The 19,818-nt window shown below is 37.8% G+C and overlaps 2 protein-coding genes across 2 annotated transcripts in view; one reads left to right on the forward strand and one right to left on the reverse strand.

The window, feature by feature from the left end:
* TTC13 (tetratricopeptide repeat domain 13) overlaps nucleotides 1-19,818 on the reverse strand; it is a 65,264-nt gene that overhangs the window by 41,258 nt on the left and 4,188 nt on the right. The window contains exons 2-3 of the mRNA XM_017745559.1: nucleotides 18,349-18,610; nucleotides 11,869-12,010 (exon numbers count right to left, since the gene is read on the reverse strand). The gene's annotated coding sequence lies outside the window, so the exon portion shown is untranslated. The remainder of the gene's footprint in view (nucleotides 1-11,868; nucleotides 12,011-18,348; nucleotides 18,611-19,818) is intronic.
* On the forward strand, nucleotides 8,488-15,066 carry ARV1 (ARV1 homolog, fatty acid homeostasis modulator). Its single transcript, XM_017744882.1, has 5 exons — nucleotides 8,488-8,493; nucleotides 9,284-9,421; nucleotides 11,024-11,177; nucleotides 12,387-12,611; nucleotides 13,063-15,066. The coding sequence occupies exons 1-5, from the start codon at nucleotides 8,488-8,490 to the stop codon at nucleotides 13,167-13,169; spliced, it is 630 nt and encodes a 209-aa protein (XP_017600371.1). The 3' UTR covers nucleotides 13,170-15,066.

Consider the following 19,818-nt stretch of genomic DNA (forward strand, 5'->3'; position numbering starts at 1 on the left):
ACTCGGGCCGTGCCCGCGCGTCGTGTCCGCTTTCCCTGAATCCAGGTGTCTTAGGAGCAAAGGCTGAGGGACCGGGTCCTGTTCAGCCTCGAGAAGAGATGACTGAGAGGGGACCTCGTCAATGTGTATAAATATATAAAGGGAGGGTGTCATGAGGATGGAGCCAGGCTCTTCTTGGTGCTGCCAAGCAATAAGACAAGAGGCAATGGGCAAAAACTGATTCATGGGAAGTTCCATCTGGATATGAGGAAGAACTGCTTCACTGTGCAGGTGACCGAGCATTGGAACAGATTGTCCGGAGAGGTTGTGGAGTCTCCCTCGCTGGAGATGTTCAAGAACCATCTCTGTACAATCCTGTGCCATGTGCTCTAGGATGACCCTGCTTGAGCAGGGAGGTTGGATCAGATGACCCCTTATGGTCCTCTTCAACCTGACCCATCCTGTGATTCTGTAGGTTTTCCATCTGCTCTGCTTCCCAGTGTCATTTTCTCCCATTCCTTGAGTGCACCTGTGTGGTAGAGCTGTCCCGACTGGCCTGTGTCCTTCTGTACAGGACACTGCAGTGTGTCTGCTGCTGTGTGTGCTTGGCCTGGCTCTTGCTGAAGGGCAGATCTGAGCATGGCTCCATGGTTGAACACAGCTCCCATGCCATTGGACCAGAATGTCAGGGTCTGAGTGATGATCATTCAAAGGGCCGTGGGGGTCCTGGTCGATGGCAAGTTGAACATGAGCCAGCAGTGCCCTGGCAGCCAGGAGGGCCAACCCTGTCCTGGGGGGCATCAACCACAGCATCACCAGCCGGGCAAGGGAGGGGATTGTCCTGCTCTGCTCTGCACTGGGGCGGCCTCACCTGCAGTCCTGTGTGCAGTTTTGGGCAAAACAATATAAGAAAGATGTAAAGCTATTGGAGAGCATCTAAAGGAAGACTACAAAGTTGTTGAAGGATGTAGAAGGGAAACCGTATGAGGAGTAGCTGAGGTCACTTGTGTTCAAGCCTGGAGAAGAGGAGGCTGAGGGGAGACCTCATTGAAATCTGCAACTTCCTCATAGCTTATTAATCTGGTGATGGTAAGCAGATCTAAGGGAACCTGGGAGCCAGTAGATGGCACTCGTTCCCCTTAGTGTTTAACCATTTCCGGACCAAAGATCCTGGTAGAATCAAAGACTTAAGTCCCAGTTGCTGTTTTCATTACAAATGCCAAACTCATGTAAAAAGAGTAGACAACTGAGTGAAAGAAAGAGCAAAGAATCACACATTCCTAGCAACTTGGAATTCTGTCCACCTTTCTCCATGCAGTCCCAGATCTGTACCATTTTTCACTTACTCCTACCAGTCTGTTTCCTCTGCTATGTTGTGGGTTGTCATGGTTCAGTTTCAGTTCTAGCTGCTCTTATGTGGTACATGTCATATCATCTCAAAGCTTTCCCTCAATTTCTGGCCACCCAGGAGGTGCTGAGAGCAGGAGAGCTCAGGGTATATAAAGTGGAGATGAGAATGTTAAAAGATTGCCAAGATCAAAAGATTCTTTCAGTTGAACTGATGTGACTTCAGTTTTATCTGCGTATGGCAGGAGAGCCCTACTGTTGTCTCCAGCTGCCTCGTGGTTTCTAATAGAGCAATGCTTGGTTTACTTTTTCCATTTAATCTGCAAGAATAGTTTTGTCACTGCACCAACTCTCTGCAGGCATTCTATTCCATGCAGGCAAGGCTGTGCTCTGACCAGAGACCTGGAAAGTTGTTCATCATCATGCTGCTGACAACAAAAAATAGTCAAGTACCAAATGTCATTTGATACCCTTCACAGACTTTCATGAGTAGTGATATGTACTGAGACATGACTATAATAAGTGTGTCAATGTTATGAATCTTCTTGATGATAAAACCTGAAAATAATGATAGCTTAGAAGTCTTCACTTAAAAATACATGAAAATCCCACTTATCAGTGTGAAACATCATTTATATCAGTTATGTATAAAACTTAGTGTAGACCTCTAAAAACTTAAGAAAAGCTGAAGGTATTCAAGAAAAATTGAAGGTCTGAAGTGACATTAGAAGGTGTGATCACTCAGCCTGAGAACATTTTTCATCTGTCTTTGTGGAGTGAGAGCACTGAGTACTGCTACTCCGCTGTAGCATTAAGAGAGAAGTGAAAAATTCATAGAAAGATTGTATATTGGTACTCAAAATGAGGCCAGTGGGCATCATCTAGATAATTTTTTTTTGTTGAAAAGTGTTTGTTTCATTCCCATTTTCAAGTAGTACCTGGAAATACTGACACTTTAAGGAAAAAAAAACAGACAACAACCCAACATTTGTTCCATATGGTAAGTAAAATAGAGGGTCCCAGAAAACTGGGAACAAGCAGAACATTGTCAAAATCATCACTGTTTCCTACTGACCTAGAGACTTTCCCCAATACTATTTTAAAGTTATCCTTGATACATTAATAAATCTGCATCTAAAAGGTCTTTGCCATTCTCAGGACAACCCTGTCACTGGACACTTTTTGGAAGATTATCTCAAGGTTGAAGAAGCTAAGTTCTCCCAACAGCAATTTCTGTCTAGCCCTACATTTATTTTAGGATGTGTTTAACCTGATCTGGGTGTGATTTTGAGGTGAAAGATTTAAATTTGAATGCCTAAGCAACATACCACAATTTTGTATTCTGTTATTAATTTGTTGAAGGGAAGAATGAATTTTTTCCAGAGGCAAATACTAAAAGTTTCCATTAAGGAACATGTGCTTCCAGCCCACAATATTAGAGTACAATTTTGGAAATTCAGCCTAGTTCTGCTTTCATTTAGTTCCCGCAGCACTTTTTATTGCTCTTAATATAATTAAAAGTTTCTTTGAAGTCCATATTGTAATTTTCATGTGGGCAAGCATTGAAGACCTCACAAGTGTTATTATCCACCCTGGGAATAAATTTGCAATGCATGCTGAAGAAACTAAAGAAACTTTCCTCTATAAAACATGAAAGTCCACACAGTACAATGACACTTGGGTTGGAAAGGTGATATATTTCTTTAATAACTCTGCAATGTGGCTAACTGCTACAAATTCCTCAAGTTCTGTAACTTCTTTTACAATCTGTATTGTTTAATTAAGACCATTTTCAGCTGAAGCCTAGCCCAGACCTCTGGCATTGCACATTCCTTCTTGCTCGAGATTTCCATTTAGTGGATGAACCATTTTCTTGTCCTGCATATGCTTTGCTGTGGAAGTACCAGTACAAGGGACAGATGGACCTCTTCAATATGCTTTTTGTTCAGTGTGGTAACTGGGGAGCAACAGGGGAGGGTGTGGGGATGTGTGGGCATGTTAGGATTGCCTCCAGTGGAGGTGATGTTTGGTGGTCACTTTGCTTCTCATGGGTCTGGGTTTAGTCCTAATCTGTGAACGTACTGATGTGTTCCCTATTCTGAGTGAGAAGTGATGGTGAAAGTTAGCCTAGGTTGCTCTTTCTAGAGAAAATTTTTGTTAATTATTTTGAGATCCTTACAATTTAATTGATCTGTAAATAACACAGCAAATCTTCACTGAATATGTTCCAAACCAACCTTAAAGAACAGTAAGAAAAAATACTGTTCCAATAACACTGCTACTACAGTAATAATTCTGGGGTGGGGGGTGGGAACACATTTGGCTAACCTGGAATAAATTCTGTGAAGTGCAATGAGTATAGAAAGAAGTTAGCAAACTTCACTTATGCAAAAATAGAAGGAGACGCATGCAAACATTCTAAAAATCTGGTTTGCAATTTCATATATGTTGTTGTGTTTAAAAATAAAATGTTAAGAATGTTCCAGACCATAACAAAGGAAAAGAAATTACTCATTGCAATATTTAGAGCTCAGTCAGGATCCCCCTTGTGTTTTGTAATAAGAAAGCCAAATTGCATGAGCAGTGCACACTTCATTTAGCTTTTCTGCAATTAAAAAATAATTGAAAAGCTCTTTTATTGCAGCAAGGCAGAGAGACCAAATGCTTTGAATGCAAAGCATTTATGTGGTATGGTAAGAATCTGTCAAGAGTACAAAGATCATCCTGGAAAATAACATGCTAATTTTACAGAACTCTATTTACAGACCAGCTCACAACTGGAAAATACATTATACAGGAAAAAATTATAAAACAGTATTTTCAATTTATTTTCTGAAATGGAATGCATCTGAAACTGGGGTGTTTTGTTTTTCAGTCTATTATGACACTTGGCTGCATCTCTAATAAAGAATCCATTCCTGAAAGCAGCACGGCTAATGTGTTTTATTATTTAAGGGTGCAATTGGGATTAAGGGCACTCTCACAAGAGTGTTAATTTGCCTTATGAACCTATGTAAATTGACCCGTGCTCATGTGAAATCTATGTAAATGTTGTTACAATTTGCTGTATTTGTAGTCCAGCAAAATATTGTAGTTTAATTTTGCCAAACTCCAAACCCTGGGGAAAGGAATACTATAATGAGACTGTTTCATTGATATTTCTAATTCCCAGAGATTTGCAAATGTATTCCTGATGTGGTTTGCATGGTATTTTTAGATCAGGATGAAGCTTTATTGTTCAGTGTGTACTTTTACTTTCTGTCATGTCCTATGCCTTCCTCTTCAAGAATTCTTTTACTTTCCACAAACCCCATCCCGAAATATTTTTATTTAAAAATAAGTAATGTTTTAATATCGGAGAGATGACTCCAAAAAAGTCATGTTCATATACTTTAGGAACTTTATCCTTCAGAGACAGAAGGTGTTTGCTCAAATGTTTGTACACTGTATTGTATTGGGCACACATTTGTGAACACTGTTTGCAAGTTGAGTATCTTTGATGAACAAAGTAAGAGTTATGTCTTTTGAGTAGTGTTTTATAAAAGGCTGATGAACATGCAGTTTGAATTAACATATCAGTATTTTTTTTTAGTCATACTTAATACAACTGAGATGTTAAAATGTATGTTACTTTCCTTAAATATTTTGGATTGCTTTGATAAAAAAGAGTCTGATACACTACACTATGAAGAAGATGGTTGCACTAGCTTTTGAAGATTTCTTTTTTCTTTAATCTGCCCTTGCTAATTGGTTTAATTTTTTTTTTAAGATAACTAAGCAAACTTCTAAGTTATGAAAATGGAAGATTTGTTTTTTAAAATGACAAGCATAGTCAAATCTTCCTAAATATTTGATTAGTCAAACAGTTCTTAAAGTAAGATCTATTTAAATTTTCTAGAATATTGATATACTTTTAACATCCTTTTTTAGGAGAGATCTGTTGGACTTTCGTATGTCAGTATCAAAAATCCGTAATTTTCCTTAAATTTACCAGATCAGAAGAAGATGTGTAAATAGAATTTATGGTGTGAAGCTTGACTTTTTTCTTCTGCAACATAATCTTAAAGTATCTTTTAATCAAACTAGTGTCTATTTTTTCAAGAAAAAATACCAGTTACTTGTTTCTGATATCAATTGCATATTTAAGGCAGAAGTTGAAAAATGGCTAAAAGCAGAGAGAAATCCAGTTCTTTTTATCTCTTTAGAACTGGTTGTGATAACTGAGGCACATCTTCAAGAAAGTCCAAAGAAGATGAAAAAGCTCAGGTTTCTTGAAGATGTGCCTTCTTCACTCATGCTACCGAGGCCACTGACTACAGCTGTGCCGAACAGCAGTGGGGAACGAAACATGAGCACCAGTACCGTAGTTCATGCTAAACTACCTGACTAAAAATTAAGTGTGCAAGCAGTTCTCCATAGCTGAGCTGCTCATACCAATCTTCTCTGAAAGTCTTAGTGATTATCAGTGTCCACGAACTTACATACTTTTAACTAGCTGAAACTATCTACTGAAACAGATGTGTGCTTAAACTGCATCAGTCCTTGCTTGCAGTGATTTTGCTGAAGTCAGGCTTCAGTCACAGGTTTCCTTCCTAGGCATTTAAGGTTGGTGTCAGATGTTTTAGTTGTATAGCTGGAAAAAATAATGAAAAAGTCAGGTATGGAAAAAATTCTTCCTAGAGGGCATATTAATTCTGTAGTATACTAATAGTATAGCAACCATCATCCAGTTAGTCTATAGCAGTGCACACGTGAGCCTTTTGCAGGAAGAGTGGTTTGTAGGTCTCACAAATCCCTGGATGAACTCATGCTGGGTAGGTCACTGGCTGGAAAAGCACAGAGGACTTTTCCTTCTTGCAACAGAGACTCAGATAGAAAAAAAGGTGTATTAGAAATATAAGATATATGAAGAATAGGGCTCTCATCTAGCTCTAGAAGACAGAAATACTAAATTTAACATCATTTTCACAGCTGCAGAAGATTTGGTATAAGGCTGCCAGAAGCTCTGGTGCAAAAGACACCACTATTTGTGTATTCATTTGTAGCAGTCTCCTTATATATCTGCAGTAAATTTCTGTATTGTTGGTTTTGTCTGGCTGGATGGTCTGATAAATTTTCATTGTCTAAAATTCATGTCAGCTGTCAGTGAAAATTTTTCAGTACCTCTTAACAGCAATTTTTTTGATCAGTGTTTGATTGGCATCTTCCAATTGAAAATACCATTCTTTACTCAGAAAGATTTTTGGTCCTGGTCAAAAAATGTTTTGTTGTAGGAGAATTTGAGAGCATGATAAAACTGGGGATATGTAGGATATCCTTCATCTAACCTTTATGACACCCATTGTGTTGAATAATCTTATTTTGTATGGACTTGGCCAGTGCTTGTGGAAATAAACCTATTAAAAAAAAAAATTACACTTGTCCAGTGCTACATCAACCCAGAGATTTGACATATGCAAATTACCACCTATAGGAATATCTGTTCATGATTTCCCAGTAGAAAGAAATGAAGCAAAACACTGCTTCTAATTAAAGTAGCAATTTCTTTTTCACTCTATTAAATCCTGTAAGTGTAGTCTTGTGTTAATGTCCTTTCTTCCATCTCACTCACTTTAATTTTAGACCTATCAAACCCTTGTTTAATTCAGTGAGTTTTTTAATTCATTACCTCTAACTTGTTACTGTCATACACAGTGTTTTCTTATCCACGAATTGAGTTTTTCCTTGAGCTGGACCAAGAAACACTGATTAGAGGTTGCAGCATTCCCTAGACACTCTCTTCAGTTTATGCATTTGTTTGAATGTTTTTCTTGACATTGATGTTGGACTCTTGAGTCAATTTGCTGGTGAAATTTTGCATTGTCAGATTCTACAAAAATAATTCTGTTAAATAGCAAGGAAATGTTAATGAGTTGAGTTTTTCCTTGAGCTGGACCAAGAAACACTGATTAGAGGTTGCAGCATTCCCTAGACACTCTCTTCAGTTTATGCATTTGTTTGAATGTTTTTCTTGACATTGATGTTGGACTCTTGAGTCAATTTGCTGGTGAAATTTTGCATTGTCAGATTCTACAAAAATAATTCTGTTAAATAGCAAGGAAATGTTAACTTTGGACACTGTCCTAGTTTTGGCTGGTTTAATTTTATGCCTAGTAGCTGGTACAGTGCTGTGTTTTGGATTCAATATGGGAATAATATTGATAACACTGATGTTTTAGTTGTTGATATTAAGGCTTATCCCAAGTCAAGGACTTTTCAGTTTCCCATGCTCTGCCAGCCAGCAGGTGCACAAGAAGCTGGGAGGAAGCACAGCCGGGACAGCTGACCCAAACTGGCCAAAGGGATACTCCATACCCCATAGAGTGTCATGCCCAGTAAATAAACTGGGGGGAGTTGGCCAGGAGGGGATGATCACTGCTCAGGGATGGGATGGACATAGGGTAGTGGGTGGTGAGAAACTGAGCAGTTGTTTCTCTTGGGCTTTATCTCTCTTTCTCTTACTATCTTCCATTTCATTACTATTATTATTATATTTTACTTTATTTCAATTATTAAACTGTTCTTTTCACAACCCATGGGCTTCTGAGTCTCCTCATCCCATTGCAGGGCGAGTGAGCAGTGGTGTGGTACTTAGTTGGTTTTTGTATGACAGACACAATGAATCTCTATAAAACTGAAAAACCTTTATGTTCTTTTCTGGGAGTTGTCTGTAGGTGTGTGTTGTCTGATGCTGAATTTTTGACTGTTCCAGCATTTCAGAAAGTGGTGTGCCAACATTTCTCTTCTGGTAGTGCACCACCATGCACTCACTAAAATGGAAATAGAGATAATTTCTATGACTGTTGTGTTCTCAGCATGGCAGCTAATGTGAATGCCCAGGGGACCAAGATTAGCTATGGACAGCTTGGAAGAAACAAGTAGCCAGATGGGAGGATTAGCAGCAGGAGAAAGCTGACCTGCAGAAGAGCACCCTTCTGCAAGTGCACTTGTTTGAGCTGAAGCATTGGCTGCTGCTCCTCTGCTGCTCCTCAGTTCTCTGCTAGAAGTTATTTCCCCCTCAGGTCTGCTAGATGAGTCTTTTGTAAGATTGTTATTTAACCCTCCTGCTTACAGTATAACAGCCTTTTATTAGCTCTAACCCAAATCAAGGAGTGATCAGCCATGCAGGTAAGTCAATAAAGCTGGAGGGGATTGATGACAAGCAGTTCCCAGTGGTGTGGGTGAAATAACCTCTCTAGCAGACACAGCAGGAACCAGCAGCTGTGTTGGAGAAGTGATGGTCTAGTGTCCTACCACTGTTCAGTGGCAACTGACTCTTTCGCTGTAGATCTGTGTGGAAACTACATTATCAGTATTCTGAATATAGTTTGCTCAGTGATGGAAAACTGGTTGAAACATTCAGAAAATTTAACAGTATGGAAGAACAATGCAACAGCACAAAACATTTACTTTCGCCTTGAAAGAAAGAAAAAGGTAGGATAGGAGGATAAAGCATCTCTGAAAAGAGGGAAGTGATAGAAGAAACTAATTTTGTTTCTAAAAAATACCCAAAATAACACAAATAAAATACCCAGTAGATGAGCCATGATCAGTTAACCTTTAGCATGATACTGGTGCATTTCTTGAGTCTTGGGAAAGTAGTTTGGTTTTTTGCATCTGTGGAGCATAGAATGATAAAGAAGTCCATTCCTGCACAGTTCATTATTGATCTTAATCCAAAGCCTGTAAAAATCAATAATAAATCTTTCTATTTTATAAGGGAAGCATGTGTATCAACTGTAGTGCCAAGGGAAGAAAAGCAGTTTTTCTGCATGGATATAAACTGTATTGAAAATGAAGATGACATTAGAGAAAGACTCATAATAATTGAATTGCTAGTTTGTATTTATCCAGTTGTACTAAGATTAGAGGAAAATTTCATAAACTCTTCCTTTCTACTTTTTTCCCCTAATTCTTATTATTTTGTGACTTTCAGAAATCCTGCCAGAAACCTGTGGATAAATACATTGAGTATGATCCTGTTATCATCTTGATTAATGCTGTTTTATGTAAAGCACAAGCATACAGGCACATTCTTTTCAATACAAAGATAAATGTAAGTTGCTATGTCCCTACCTTGTGACTTTTTTTTGTTAAAAATATATTGATTGTAATAGTTGTAAAACTTTAGAGACTCGTTCATCTCCCGCCCTTCCACAGATTTCAGCCAGCTGAACCAGTTGTATCATGAATAGAACACATGGAATCTCAAACTCCCTGTTACTAAGACAGCTTCTGTCTTCACAGAAGTGATGCCACAGTACCAGCAAGTACACAGTCCTCTTACATGTTAAAGAGAAGGAACTGCAAAGAACTGTTCATGCAGTTTTCTACACTCTCTAATCTGCCTATCATGTTAATTGATGTTAAAATGATGATGTGCTAAATTACACTGTAAGAGAAAGATCTAATTGCAAATTAATTTCCAAATTAAATTTCTGTTGGAAACAATTTTTTTTTTAAAATGAGCAATAGGAGTATAAAATACCAAATTAACAATACTATGCCAGTTAAACCTACTGTACTAATTTCTCACAAGTTTCTTCCTGTGTAATTAACCATGCCCTCAAAGCCAGAACAAAAGGTGGTGGCTTTCACTTGAAGTGTTGTTGATGCAGAATTACATAGTTGGGCTGGCCAGGCTGGAGTGTGGAGGTAGGACTTTTTAGTATTGCATATTTTTACTGTAAGGACTGATTTCCTAGGAGAGGGAAGCTAATCTAGAGCAAAATCTCTAAGCATGAGTGTATGCTGTGTTCATGTTGGTATGTCTTAGGCAGTCCAGTTTAAGCAGTGTAGATAAATACACTTGCCTCATCTTTCAAGCATGAATCTAACTAAATATTTTTAATGAATTCGGTGCTTCTGGAGACTGGTAATGATGTTCTTCTGTGAGGATTCTGTCTGTGAAAACTTCATCTATTCAAATGAATTGAGTTGAATTTTTAACTGGCAAAGCCCTGTGCATGTATGTGCAGTTGGCATAATTTGCCTCTAATGGAAAAAGTAGAATCTGTACACAGAAATTGTTACAGCTTATTTAAATCTGTATAAAATAAGAAATCACCTCATATATGCACTGTCTTATAGACTGTTTAATGTGGAAACATGCTAACTATTGGCCCTCACAACATAATTTTTGCAGTCACTTCAGAGGATATTTTAAAGTTTTGTTTGGTTATATTGCTCCCTTTATTTTTGATGCCTCACCCTTATATGAACTAAGAAATATTTTGGTATAACTACACTATCAGTTTATTGTAATGAGTTGACCTTGAACTGAAATTTTAGATAGTATAATTCTACTAGCCATGGCACAATTTTGGTTTTTCATTCCTAGCTGAACAGCCTTCCCAATTTTAAAATAGTATGGATCAGGCCTTAGAAACCACAGTTCTATACCTTCTTCTGTACAGAACTATTCATGCAGTTTTGTACATGTTGTAAATTGACTATCATGTTAACAGATCTTAAAAGGATGATGTCCTAAACTAGTGGCTCAACAGAAGTAATTTTGTTTATATTCTAAAGAAAAATAATACACCTACAGACTTCTTGTGTAGAGGCATTGAAATGTATTTTAAATACTGATTTCATACTAATGCTTTAATTTATGCTGATTTAATACTAATACTTTTATTATTCTTTAATTTACCAGATTCATGGGAAGCTCTGTGTATTTTGTTTGCTCTGTGAAGCTTATCTCAGGTGGTTGCAACTACAGGATTCAAGCCAAAATACAGATCCTGATGACTTAATCAGATATGCCAAAGAATGGGATTTTTATAGAATGTTTGGCATAGCTTCTTTAGGTAAGATTGGTGATATGTATTATCTACTCTTTAAGCATTGAAGAACTTCAAGCCCATACTGCAAAAATTGATACAGAATGGATGTGATGTCCAACCCAGTATGGTTACACAATTACATACTCTCTGATTTGCCTGCATGTAATGCAAATGCCTATTTTGATCCTCATTACAGTTCAGACTGATATTATCAGCATTAGATATGAAGAGACTGAAAAGTGGCAATATTCAGAAATCTTCGCCTGAAATCTGTTGACATAGTTTGAAGGTCAATGTAGAGCTCAGCCTTATTCTACATTTTATGTTGACTTCAAGGTTTATTATTCATTAAGGTGATACAACCTTACTAAAGTAAACAATTGGGAAAAGATGTATCTGTTTTGTGTTGTATTTTTAAACAAATACACAAAAATACAGACCAGTGTCATCACCAATAAAGAGTAAGTAATACTGTGCTCTAAGACTACACTTGAAGGCAGGGGAGGGATTTTGTTCTATGCTGCTTAAAACATTTTTTCTCATACTTTTTCAGATGATAGTGTTTAAATCAAACTTGCATACTAAAACTAGTATTTTTCTTACACATTCAGAGCTTAATTTAAATCCTTTATTGTCTAATGTTGTTTTAAGTAGGTTTTTATAGCATGTCATTAAAAATATTGAACTGATTTTTCAGTAGTGACTCATCTCTTACCGTTATTGTGGGAGTTTCTTTGACATCTGTATTAATGCCAACATATCACAGGAGCGGTGTCAAAAGAATTCTGGTAGCTCAATGGTATTTTCACCTTGGTGTTCTTTCTCATGCTGGATGAAAAGGGTTCATTGCTGGTGACCTTTTGCACAGAAGACAAGTATTGATTTTGTTTTACAGCCTAACAGACAGTTCAAAAAATCCCTCTCCTGTTGCTAAAAAGTGAAGAGGTTCTTATGCTTAACTGCCTGTGCTGTATGGAGTCAGCAATCACAAGTACGGTAATCCTACAGATAGAATTCTGTGATAGAACTGTTCTGAATGTCATGATACTGAATTGGTTTAAGTAATATTTGGCTATTAAAATGAACACAGATGGAGGATGTTTGTATTTGCCTATGGCTTTTAAAAAGTGACTCTGTTGCATTTAGGACGTCATTTTACTGAAATTCATTCAGAAGTGGACTTGATTTTTGGCACTTCATTCTCTCTTTCCAACTCCTCTTACTTCCTTTTAGAACAAACTTCATTTTTCATTGGCATTTTTATTACCTTGTGGTGGATGACACCTGAGACGCTGAAAAGAAAGTCTGACTTCATTTTACTTCTCAAAGCACTGCTGTTGTCCACCTATGGAAAGCTTCTGCTAATTCCAGCTGTTATTTGGGAACACGACTACACGCCTTTGTGCCTCGCGTTTATAAAAGTGTTTGTCTTGATATCAAACTCTCAGGCAATTAGAGGTACATTTTTGTATATGTCTATATGTGATGTTACAGAAGTCATTATTGTTGTTATCTTTTTTAATCTGTATCAGGTATGTGACTGAAATAGCTCTAGCTTAAAACTGTTCTACTTTAATAGAAAGTGATTGAAACAAAAAAAAATTTTCAAAAGAAGAAAAAAAGCACCTCTTATCTCACCATCATCTCTTTGTAGATATGGTATTATATCCACCATATCCATCTGTTACAATTTGAGACAACTCATCATAGATCATTGAAACATAAAATAGAATTCTTTTGAGTTTCTGAAAAATCAAAATTTCGTATTAATTTTATTCATGTCTTTGGAATACAGACTTTGAACGGATCTGTGTGATTTCTTATACACACAAATTAATATGAATTCTCACATGATTTCTATGATCTTCTTAAATGGTACGTGATAAATTTGTCCTGTTTTCTTTTGCAGTTACATTGAACTTGAACCGAATACTCCCTTGGTTTGCCATCCTCTTTGGATTAATTTTTGAAAATGGTGTGGTCTGCTTGTTCCAGAAAATGGGATGGGATGTTTGAAATGTCAGCCCAGATATGAAGAAATACCAACAACATTATGATAATTTTCTAAGAATGATCTCTGCCAGCAGGGTCCAAAAACACTTTTCATAGGGATAAAGGTGACAGATAACAAAGAAACGTTAGAAGTTTGGCTATTTACTGTGCTGAGCCATAAAACTTCAGCTTTATGTTGTTTATTTTCCCATTAAAAATATGAATGTCTCACTATCCTAACAGTTTTATAAATCTAGCTGCATAGCTGTGGCTGTAAGAAGAAAGGTACATAAAAACACCCAGCCCTGCTACCAATCACTGCATTTTGGCAGAAAGAGGAGGATGAATCGTTCCCTGAAGAGGAAGGGAGTCGGTGGAAAAATGTAAAAGCCAAAATTTATATTTCCACAAAACCAGATTTTCAAAGAGAAAAGTGAACATTTGCGAATAGTTCATTAGAGAAAAGGCAAGTATTTCAGAGTAAAACTATAGTGGGAAAACCAAGCTGCATTCTCTGGAAAGTTTATGTAACAATACAAAGTAATAAAATATCTAGTTCCAGAGTAATCTCTCCGAACGATAGGTTTAAACTGGCTTGAAATTTTGTGTGATCTCATAAATGCTGCTTAGTTCTGAAAGCTGAAGAGAAAGGACTGATCCCAAACATGCAGGGTTGTTTGGGATACCGCTTCTTCTGCATTTAAGTCACATCCCCCACACCCAGTCCTCATCTGGCTGCACATTTAGTGGAAGCAAAAAGTGAAATATGAGGTCATTCAGCAATAGAGAGGTGCATTAAAAAAACAAACAAACCAAAATGTTTACGCCTAAATTGGTGAAGAAACATCTATAGAAGTTCTGCACCTTCTTCCTCAGCAGGCAAAAGTAGAGCTAAATGGCCCACAAAAGAACTGACAGAATCAGTGTCCACAAGACAGTAGTAAGGACACAAACCCACTTTTGTGCAGACCAGTTTCTATTTGTTCCATCCAATATTTAACTCTACTGCTTGAGTTCTGGAAGGGTGTACTATCCATAGGGATTACTTCCATTCTTCATTTTCCTCAGATGCTGTCTCATGTCTGTGTTTTCCAGAATGAATCAAAAACGTTTTGCAACATCCTCAAGTTAATTCCCAACAGGTTTAGAGTAAGTCTAGATTATGACCACAGAAGACATTAAACATGTCTGATGCAACTGCCCGTGCTATGCAAGTTACTTGATCAGAAAAGCAAATGGTTGCTGATTCTTTTTTATTAAGTCAAAGGCTGATAGCACTTTTGTCATTTGTGTTACACTTTGCAACTTTCTGAGCATGTCAGAGAAAGCAAAAAACCCCAAACTGCAACATTTTTAAGTATGCAAGAATCTTGATTTGATTGGTAATAAATTAATTTCCCCAAGTTGAGTCTGTTTTGTCCATGACAGTAACTGGTGAGTGAACTCTCCCTATCCTTACCTCGACCTGTGAGCCTTTCCTTATATTTTCTCTCCAGTGCCCAGCTGGGGAGTGACAGAGCAGTTTTGGTGGGCATCTGACATCCAGACAGGGTCAATCCACCGCAACTCAGGATGTTTCTTCAGAAAAATGTGCATGATATCTCATGCCAGTTTAGATGTAACAACTGTACTTTGGTTTATTCTTAGGTTAGATTTTTTTTTTTTTTTATATTCATCATATTTGTCATGGTTATATATACCCCCCCACAACGGGCAGTTTTTGTTTGGTTTGTGTTAGATACTTGCTCTAGCACCGGTTTCAGTCTTAAGGCTGAGTGAAGCCCATTTAAGTGTAACTAATGCAGGTTATTATATGTAAACATGATCTCGTCGGCAGCAAATTTGTAAATACTATGTATATAAATTTTATTTGGGGACAGTTTTCTGAAATTAAACTTTATTTTGAATTTTAAAAAACCGATTTCAGGTATTTTCTGAGGTTTTTTTTCAGAACACCTAGAATGGACACGAACACATTCTGAAAGAAGCAGTGTTTACCTGTGGTGTCACATACACTGATAACCTGTCAGTTATACGTTCTGTAATGCTGCCAGGAGCCACCACTGCCCTTACACAACTTTGAAGCAAGAGAAGACAATTAAGAGCTACAGAGCTGTGGAACAAAAGCAGGTGTGGTACAGGTTCTCAGTCTTCCGAGGCATCATTAGTAATGTGGGGCATTCAGCATTGTTCGGTGTTAAAGCTACTCATGTACCAGAACTAACATGACAAATACACTACTATTTCATAAATCTACGGGGAGCTTAAGGACACCCTCTGGGTGGGGGCAGGTGTGTGCATTTTTTATGCTTTTGAAAAGGTGTTCATATGGTGCTTCAGAGAGAACCAAGACTGTTTTAAGGTTCTGCCTGTTTAAAACCATCACATCTCTCTTCCTTTTACTCCTTTTTGTCTTTTGAACTCATCTTTTTTCCATAAACTTTTTGTAATGAAACAGTTACCCGTGCTGGAAGATGGATGGCAAATAGCTAGCCCTTTCTATATATCATCGTTGCTTCATTAACTTATAGGAAAAGACTTATTTGAGTTTAAAATACACCAGCCTGCAAGGGAACCTATAGAAACTCTTTGAGTTTTGCTTGGAATCAGAAGGGGTATCGTGGCCTATGGAGCAAATTCAGAATGCTGTTGCATAAAATGCACAGAAGAACCAGGGGTGTTATTGAGACTTGGATTGAGCAATGGTTTAGTGATTGCACAGTGGGAGCTGGGAACTTAAGCTGGGTCCACAGGTCATGTAACAAGTATTTAGAAATTAGTGTATGCAGAATTGGAGAATTACAGTAAAAGCTAAGGAGGGTTAAAAGAGAAGGTAGGAGTCTGGCAGACTTCTACAAAGTTGACAATAAAAACCAAGAAGATAGCATCTCAAGAAAAATATGTAAGAAAATATGCAGTATAGATGTTTATGTTATGTATAGATGTTATGTATCATTAAGCAAATAGAAAAACATCCTATTCCCAAGTTTACAAATGATGAACATGAAAGAAGAGTCATATTTAGTGTAGACATTTTTGTAATAGTCTAAGTGACAACATGACATATCAAAAGATGTCGTCCAAGCAGTAAAGTTTATGGGTTTCCCTAGAAAAGGTACCAGTAACCTCATTACTTCAATGGTCTGCACTACAGCCTTGCAAATACACTTTTACAAAGCAGAATTTCCAATTGTGCAGCCTTAGAATTAGTCACTGAATAGGAAGAGCTGTGCAACAGCAGAGCTTCTCCCTTCATTCTGCATTAGTGTGTGCTGCATTAGGCTTCACTGGTGCAGGCAAGGGCTACTGTGCTTGTGACCTCCTGCACGTACAGACAAGGGAGCCCTTTCTTCCACACAAGTCCCATCTCAGAGGCATATAAGCTGCCATTTGTTACCCCAGTCTTCACCAAACTGAAAGTAAAGTAGGACATCTGCACTGGAAAACTATTAGCTGATTTCTCATAAAACAAGCAGGCCCTTGTTTCTCAGGGGCTTGCCTGCTTTTGCATTCCTTGAGCCCTCCCCAGCGGGGTGGTGTTAAGCACTGCAGTGCCATCTGGAGCTGATAAGGAAACCACTATTGATTTCAAAACTGGAAGGAACACACAGACACTCTTACACACATGTTCTTTGATCAATTTTTGTTTTTTAAAATCACAAATTCAAGCTTTTAAAAAATGAACATCCATCTTCAGTTTGGAGAAATGTGAGAATGAAATTAGTGGTGAAAAATAGGTCACAAAATACTTGTTTTGGTGACTCGGTATCAAAGTCAATTCAAGATACAAACCATGGATGCTATAAAATACAAATTATTTCAGGACGACATCTCTTTAAAACCTAAGCAGTCCTACAAGCTGGGAGTATTCTGAGTCTTGTTGAGCTCTTCAAAAATTCACGTGGCAAAAGAGAGAATGAATGCATTCCTCCACTGCTAAAAATCAACAGGATTTTTGTTGCTGAATTAATCTGAAACTCAGGTTTCTGCAGTTAAAATTTGCAGGAAGCTGTATATAACAAGATTCCCATTTTGTCTCCTGCCTCTTAGCTGTTCTGACCTTCTTATTCTTTCCAGTAATGCTTACTGTATTACTGAGGTAGCAAGAAAGAAGATATGAACATAAGGAGCTTCATAAAATCTTTTTCCTAAACATGATCTGCTGTCCTAAATTTGTAAAGCTTTTTTTGAGCTCTGTATAGACAAATGACAGGTCTGCAAAGCAACTAGGAAATACTGCTAATGATGTTTTAATTGCTATTCATTAGAATAATATATATTGTTTGGGTTTTTTCCCCTGGGTAAAAATGTGCTTTAAATTCCTTTACATAGAAGCGTAAGAGTGTGAACCTAACAGTTTTTACATGTGCTGGCTGCTGCTGGAATAAATCCAGATGATCCCCTTGATTTCTTACAATCTCTAACTGTAGTTCTGAGGACATTTTTAGGCAAAAGAACTGTTGTCCATAAGCTGCACAGAAGTGCATGACTCTCTGAGCACAGGACTGGGGACCTGAATTAAGACCTGAATCCTAATCCTGGCTCTAAGACCAACCAGTACTGTGACCTTGAGCAAGTCATATGTGTGGCTTCATAAAATGATTGTATCTCCACCATCATAGGATTTGGGGGAGGATTAATTTGTTCATGTCTGCTTAGAAAGATGAAAAGCATTAAGTCCTTTCAGCTGCAGGTTGTTAGGAGTCAGTCAACACTAAATGTCAGATATGAAACAGACGTGCCAGGAGCCAGAGAATGTGAATATTAAAGGTGACATGTTTAAAGTCTTTGTTGTACTAAGGGAAGCTTTAATTCTGACCCTCGCTGGCATGCGGTTCTGTAATGTACACATCTGAAGGCTTCTAGGGGTATATACAGCAAATCACTAATCCCTTATTATGATTTTGAAGTTATTGCAGCTGTTGTGTGCCAAAATAAATCTGAAATTAGTTGAAAAACTTGGAGCAAAGGGAACTGGCACATTAGCTGATCTTACTTTCAGCTGTCTAAAAGAAAAAATAAGGTACTTAATATTTAACACTTTGAGACTTTGAGGTAGAAAGCACTGGTACATTTTGCAGAAAAATATTTCTTAAAAAAATATTACAAACCATTGGTAATTTTCAGTAAACAAATTCAATAACATTTCATAGATTTAAACAAGAAAACAAAACCTCAACAACATAGAAGCACTTCTACTCACCTTGCACTCCTTCCTCAGAGCTGCTTATTCACTCTGTAAGCATCTGTGGGTGTTACCTTTATAATGATTCCCTGCCAGGGAAGCTGCAGCCCATCTGATGCTGTCATACATGCATCACTCCTTAACTTTGATCCTTTCTTTGGTCTCTCACTCCACTTCCAGAATAAAGCTTTGGTTCTAACCTTCAAAGCCACATATGTATCATGTCTTGGCTACAGTAGAGATAGTCTCTCTCAGTAGGACTACAGCGTTCTTTTGATCACTGAAAATCAAAAGCCAACAGAAGTGTAATAATAACTAGGAAGAAAGCATTTCCCATTGAGAACATCCACTGGATAATAACATGCCACATACCAGCACCAGAAAAAATGGCTTGGATTTTGCAGGATAGGGACTAAAAGTGAATGTATCACATTGAGCATACGCCTTATAAATCCGTCCAAAGCAGGAATCTGTTTCCCTCTAAGGACATTTCTCCTACTTAGTAGTGTGAAAATGGCAGATGGATTGCACAGCAAGGAAAGCACAGTCCATCTCTTACTCATTTTGTCCTGGGAGAGAGCAAAGTAGAAATAAAACACTGATGATTAATGAAGAATTTTTTCAGGAATGGTGGACCTTATTTGAACCCTTTTCTTTAGAGATGAAATTAACTTTGCTGTAGATGAACACAATAGCAGGTACTCATTTCCTTACACAACCACATGACAAGACTTAGTTTATACTAAAATTCTCATCTTTTCAAATGTATTTTGCACTTCTTTAAGTGGATTTCTCCCAAAAATAGTTTCCTGCTCAACTGAATTGTGCAATTTATGTAAATGATGTGTGTGTGTGTGTGTGTGTGTGTGTGTAGATGGAAGGAAAGGGAAGGTCAATCCTGTTCTTATAGCCTGTGCATTTCTGCCTTATCTATGTATAACGTTGTGCAGCTTCTGTCTGTTTAAAGGTCCCACACTGAAAGAAAAGGCCACCAGTGAGAAAGGCACCTTCTTCCCACAGTAGTTTGATTATTCTGCAACAGAACAGATTGTATCAGTTTAAAAAAAAAAAGTCATGTCCCTGATAAAAGAGCATCAGAAGCATGTAGAGATCATGTCTCCCTTCCCTCATTGTTACTCAGCTACTTTCATGTAACAAAATGCCAGCATGGTGATTCTAATCTAATTCAGCTGCACAAGCACTTTGACTGAAAGTTCAGAGAGGTGTTTTTAATCCTCCCAACACGTCCCAATAGAGATGGCAAAACAGGAAGCCCTCGTGCACAGATCCTTCCCCACTACAATGGCAGGGTGGAAGGTGCCATCTGTCATTTCATGCCATTATATTGGAAAGTGCTGTCTTCTCTAAACTCCTTGCAGCAGCTGCTCCTGAAGGCTCAGCTCTTTGTCCTGAGCAAGCAGCTGCCTCTGCCACCCCCTTGGGAACAGTTTTGTTTTCACAGAATCAGACAGGGCTAGAAGTGATCTC

The sequence above is a fragment of the Corvus brachyrhynchos genome, unplaced genomic scaffold (assembly GCF_000691975.1).
Source record: "Corvus brachyrhynchos isolate BGI_N302 unplaced genomic scaffold, ASM69197v1 scaffold70, whole genome shotgun sequence".
Lineage (NCBI taxonomy): Eukaryota > Metazoa > Chordata > Aves > Passeriformes > Corvidae > Corvus > Corvus brachyrhynchos.

What these genes read in the sequence shown, in the direction of transcription:
- ARV1 (XM_017744882.1), top strand. An exon ending in TTTTCAATACAAAGATAAAT is followed by an intron (nt 9,422 to 11,023) that starts GTAAGTTGCTAT and finishes TTAATTTACCAG; the next exon opens with ATTCATGGGAAGCTCTGTGT. An exon ending in GTTTGGCATAGCTTCTTTAG is followed by an intron (nt 11,178 to 12,386) that starts GTAAGATTGGTG and finishes ACTTCCTTTTAG; the next exon opens with AACAAACTTCATTTTTCATT.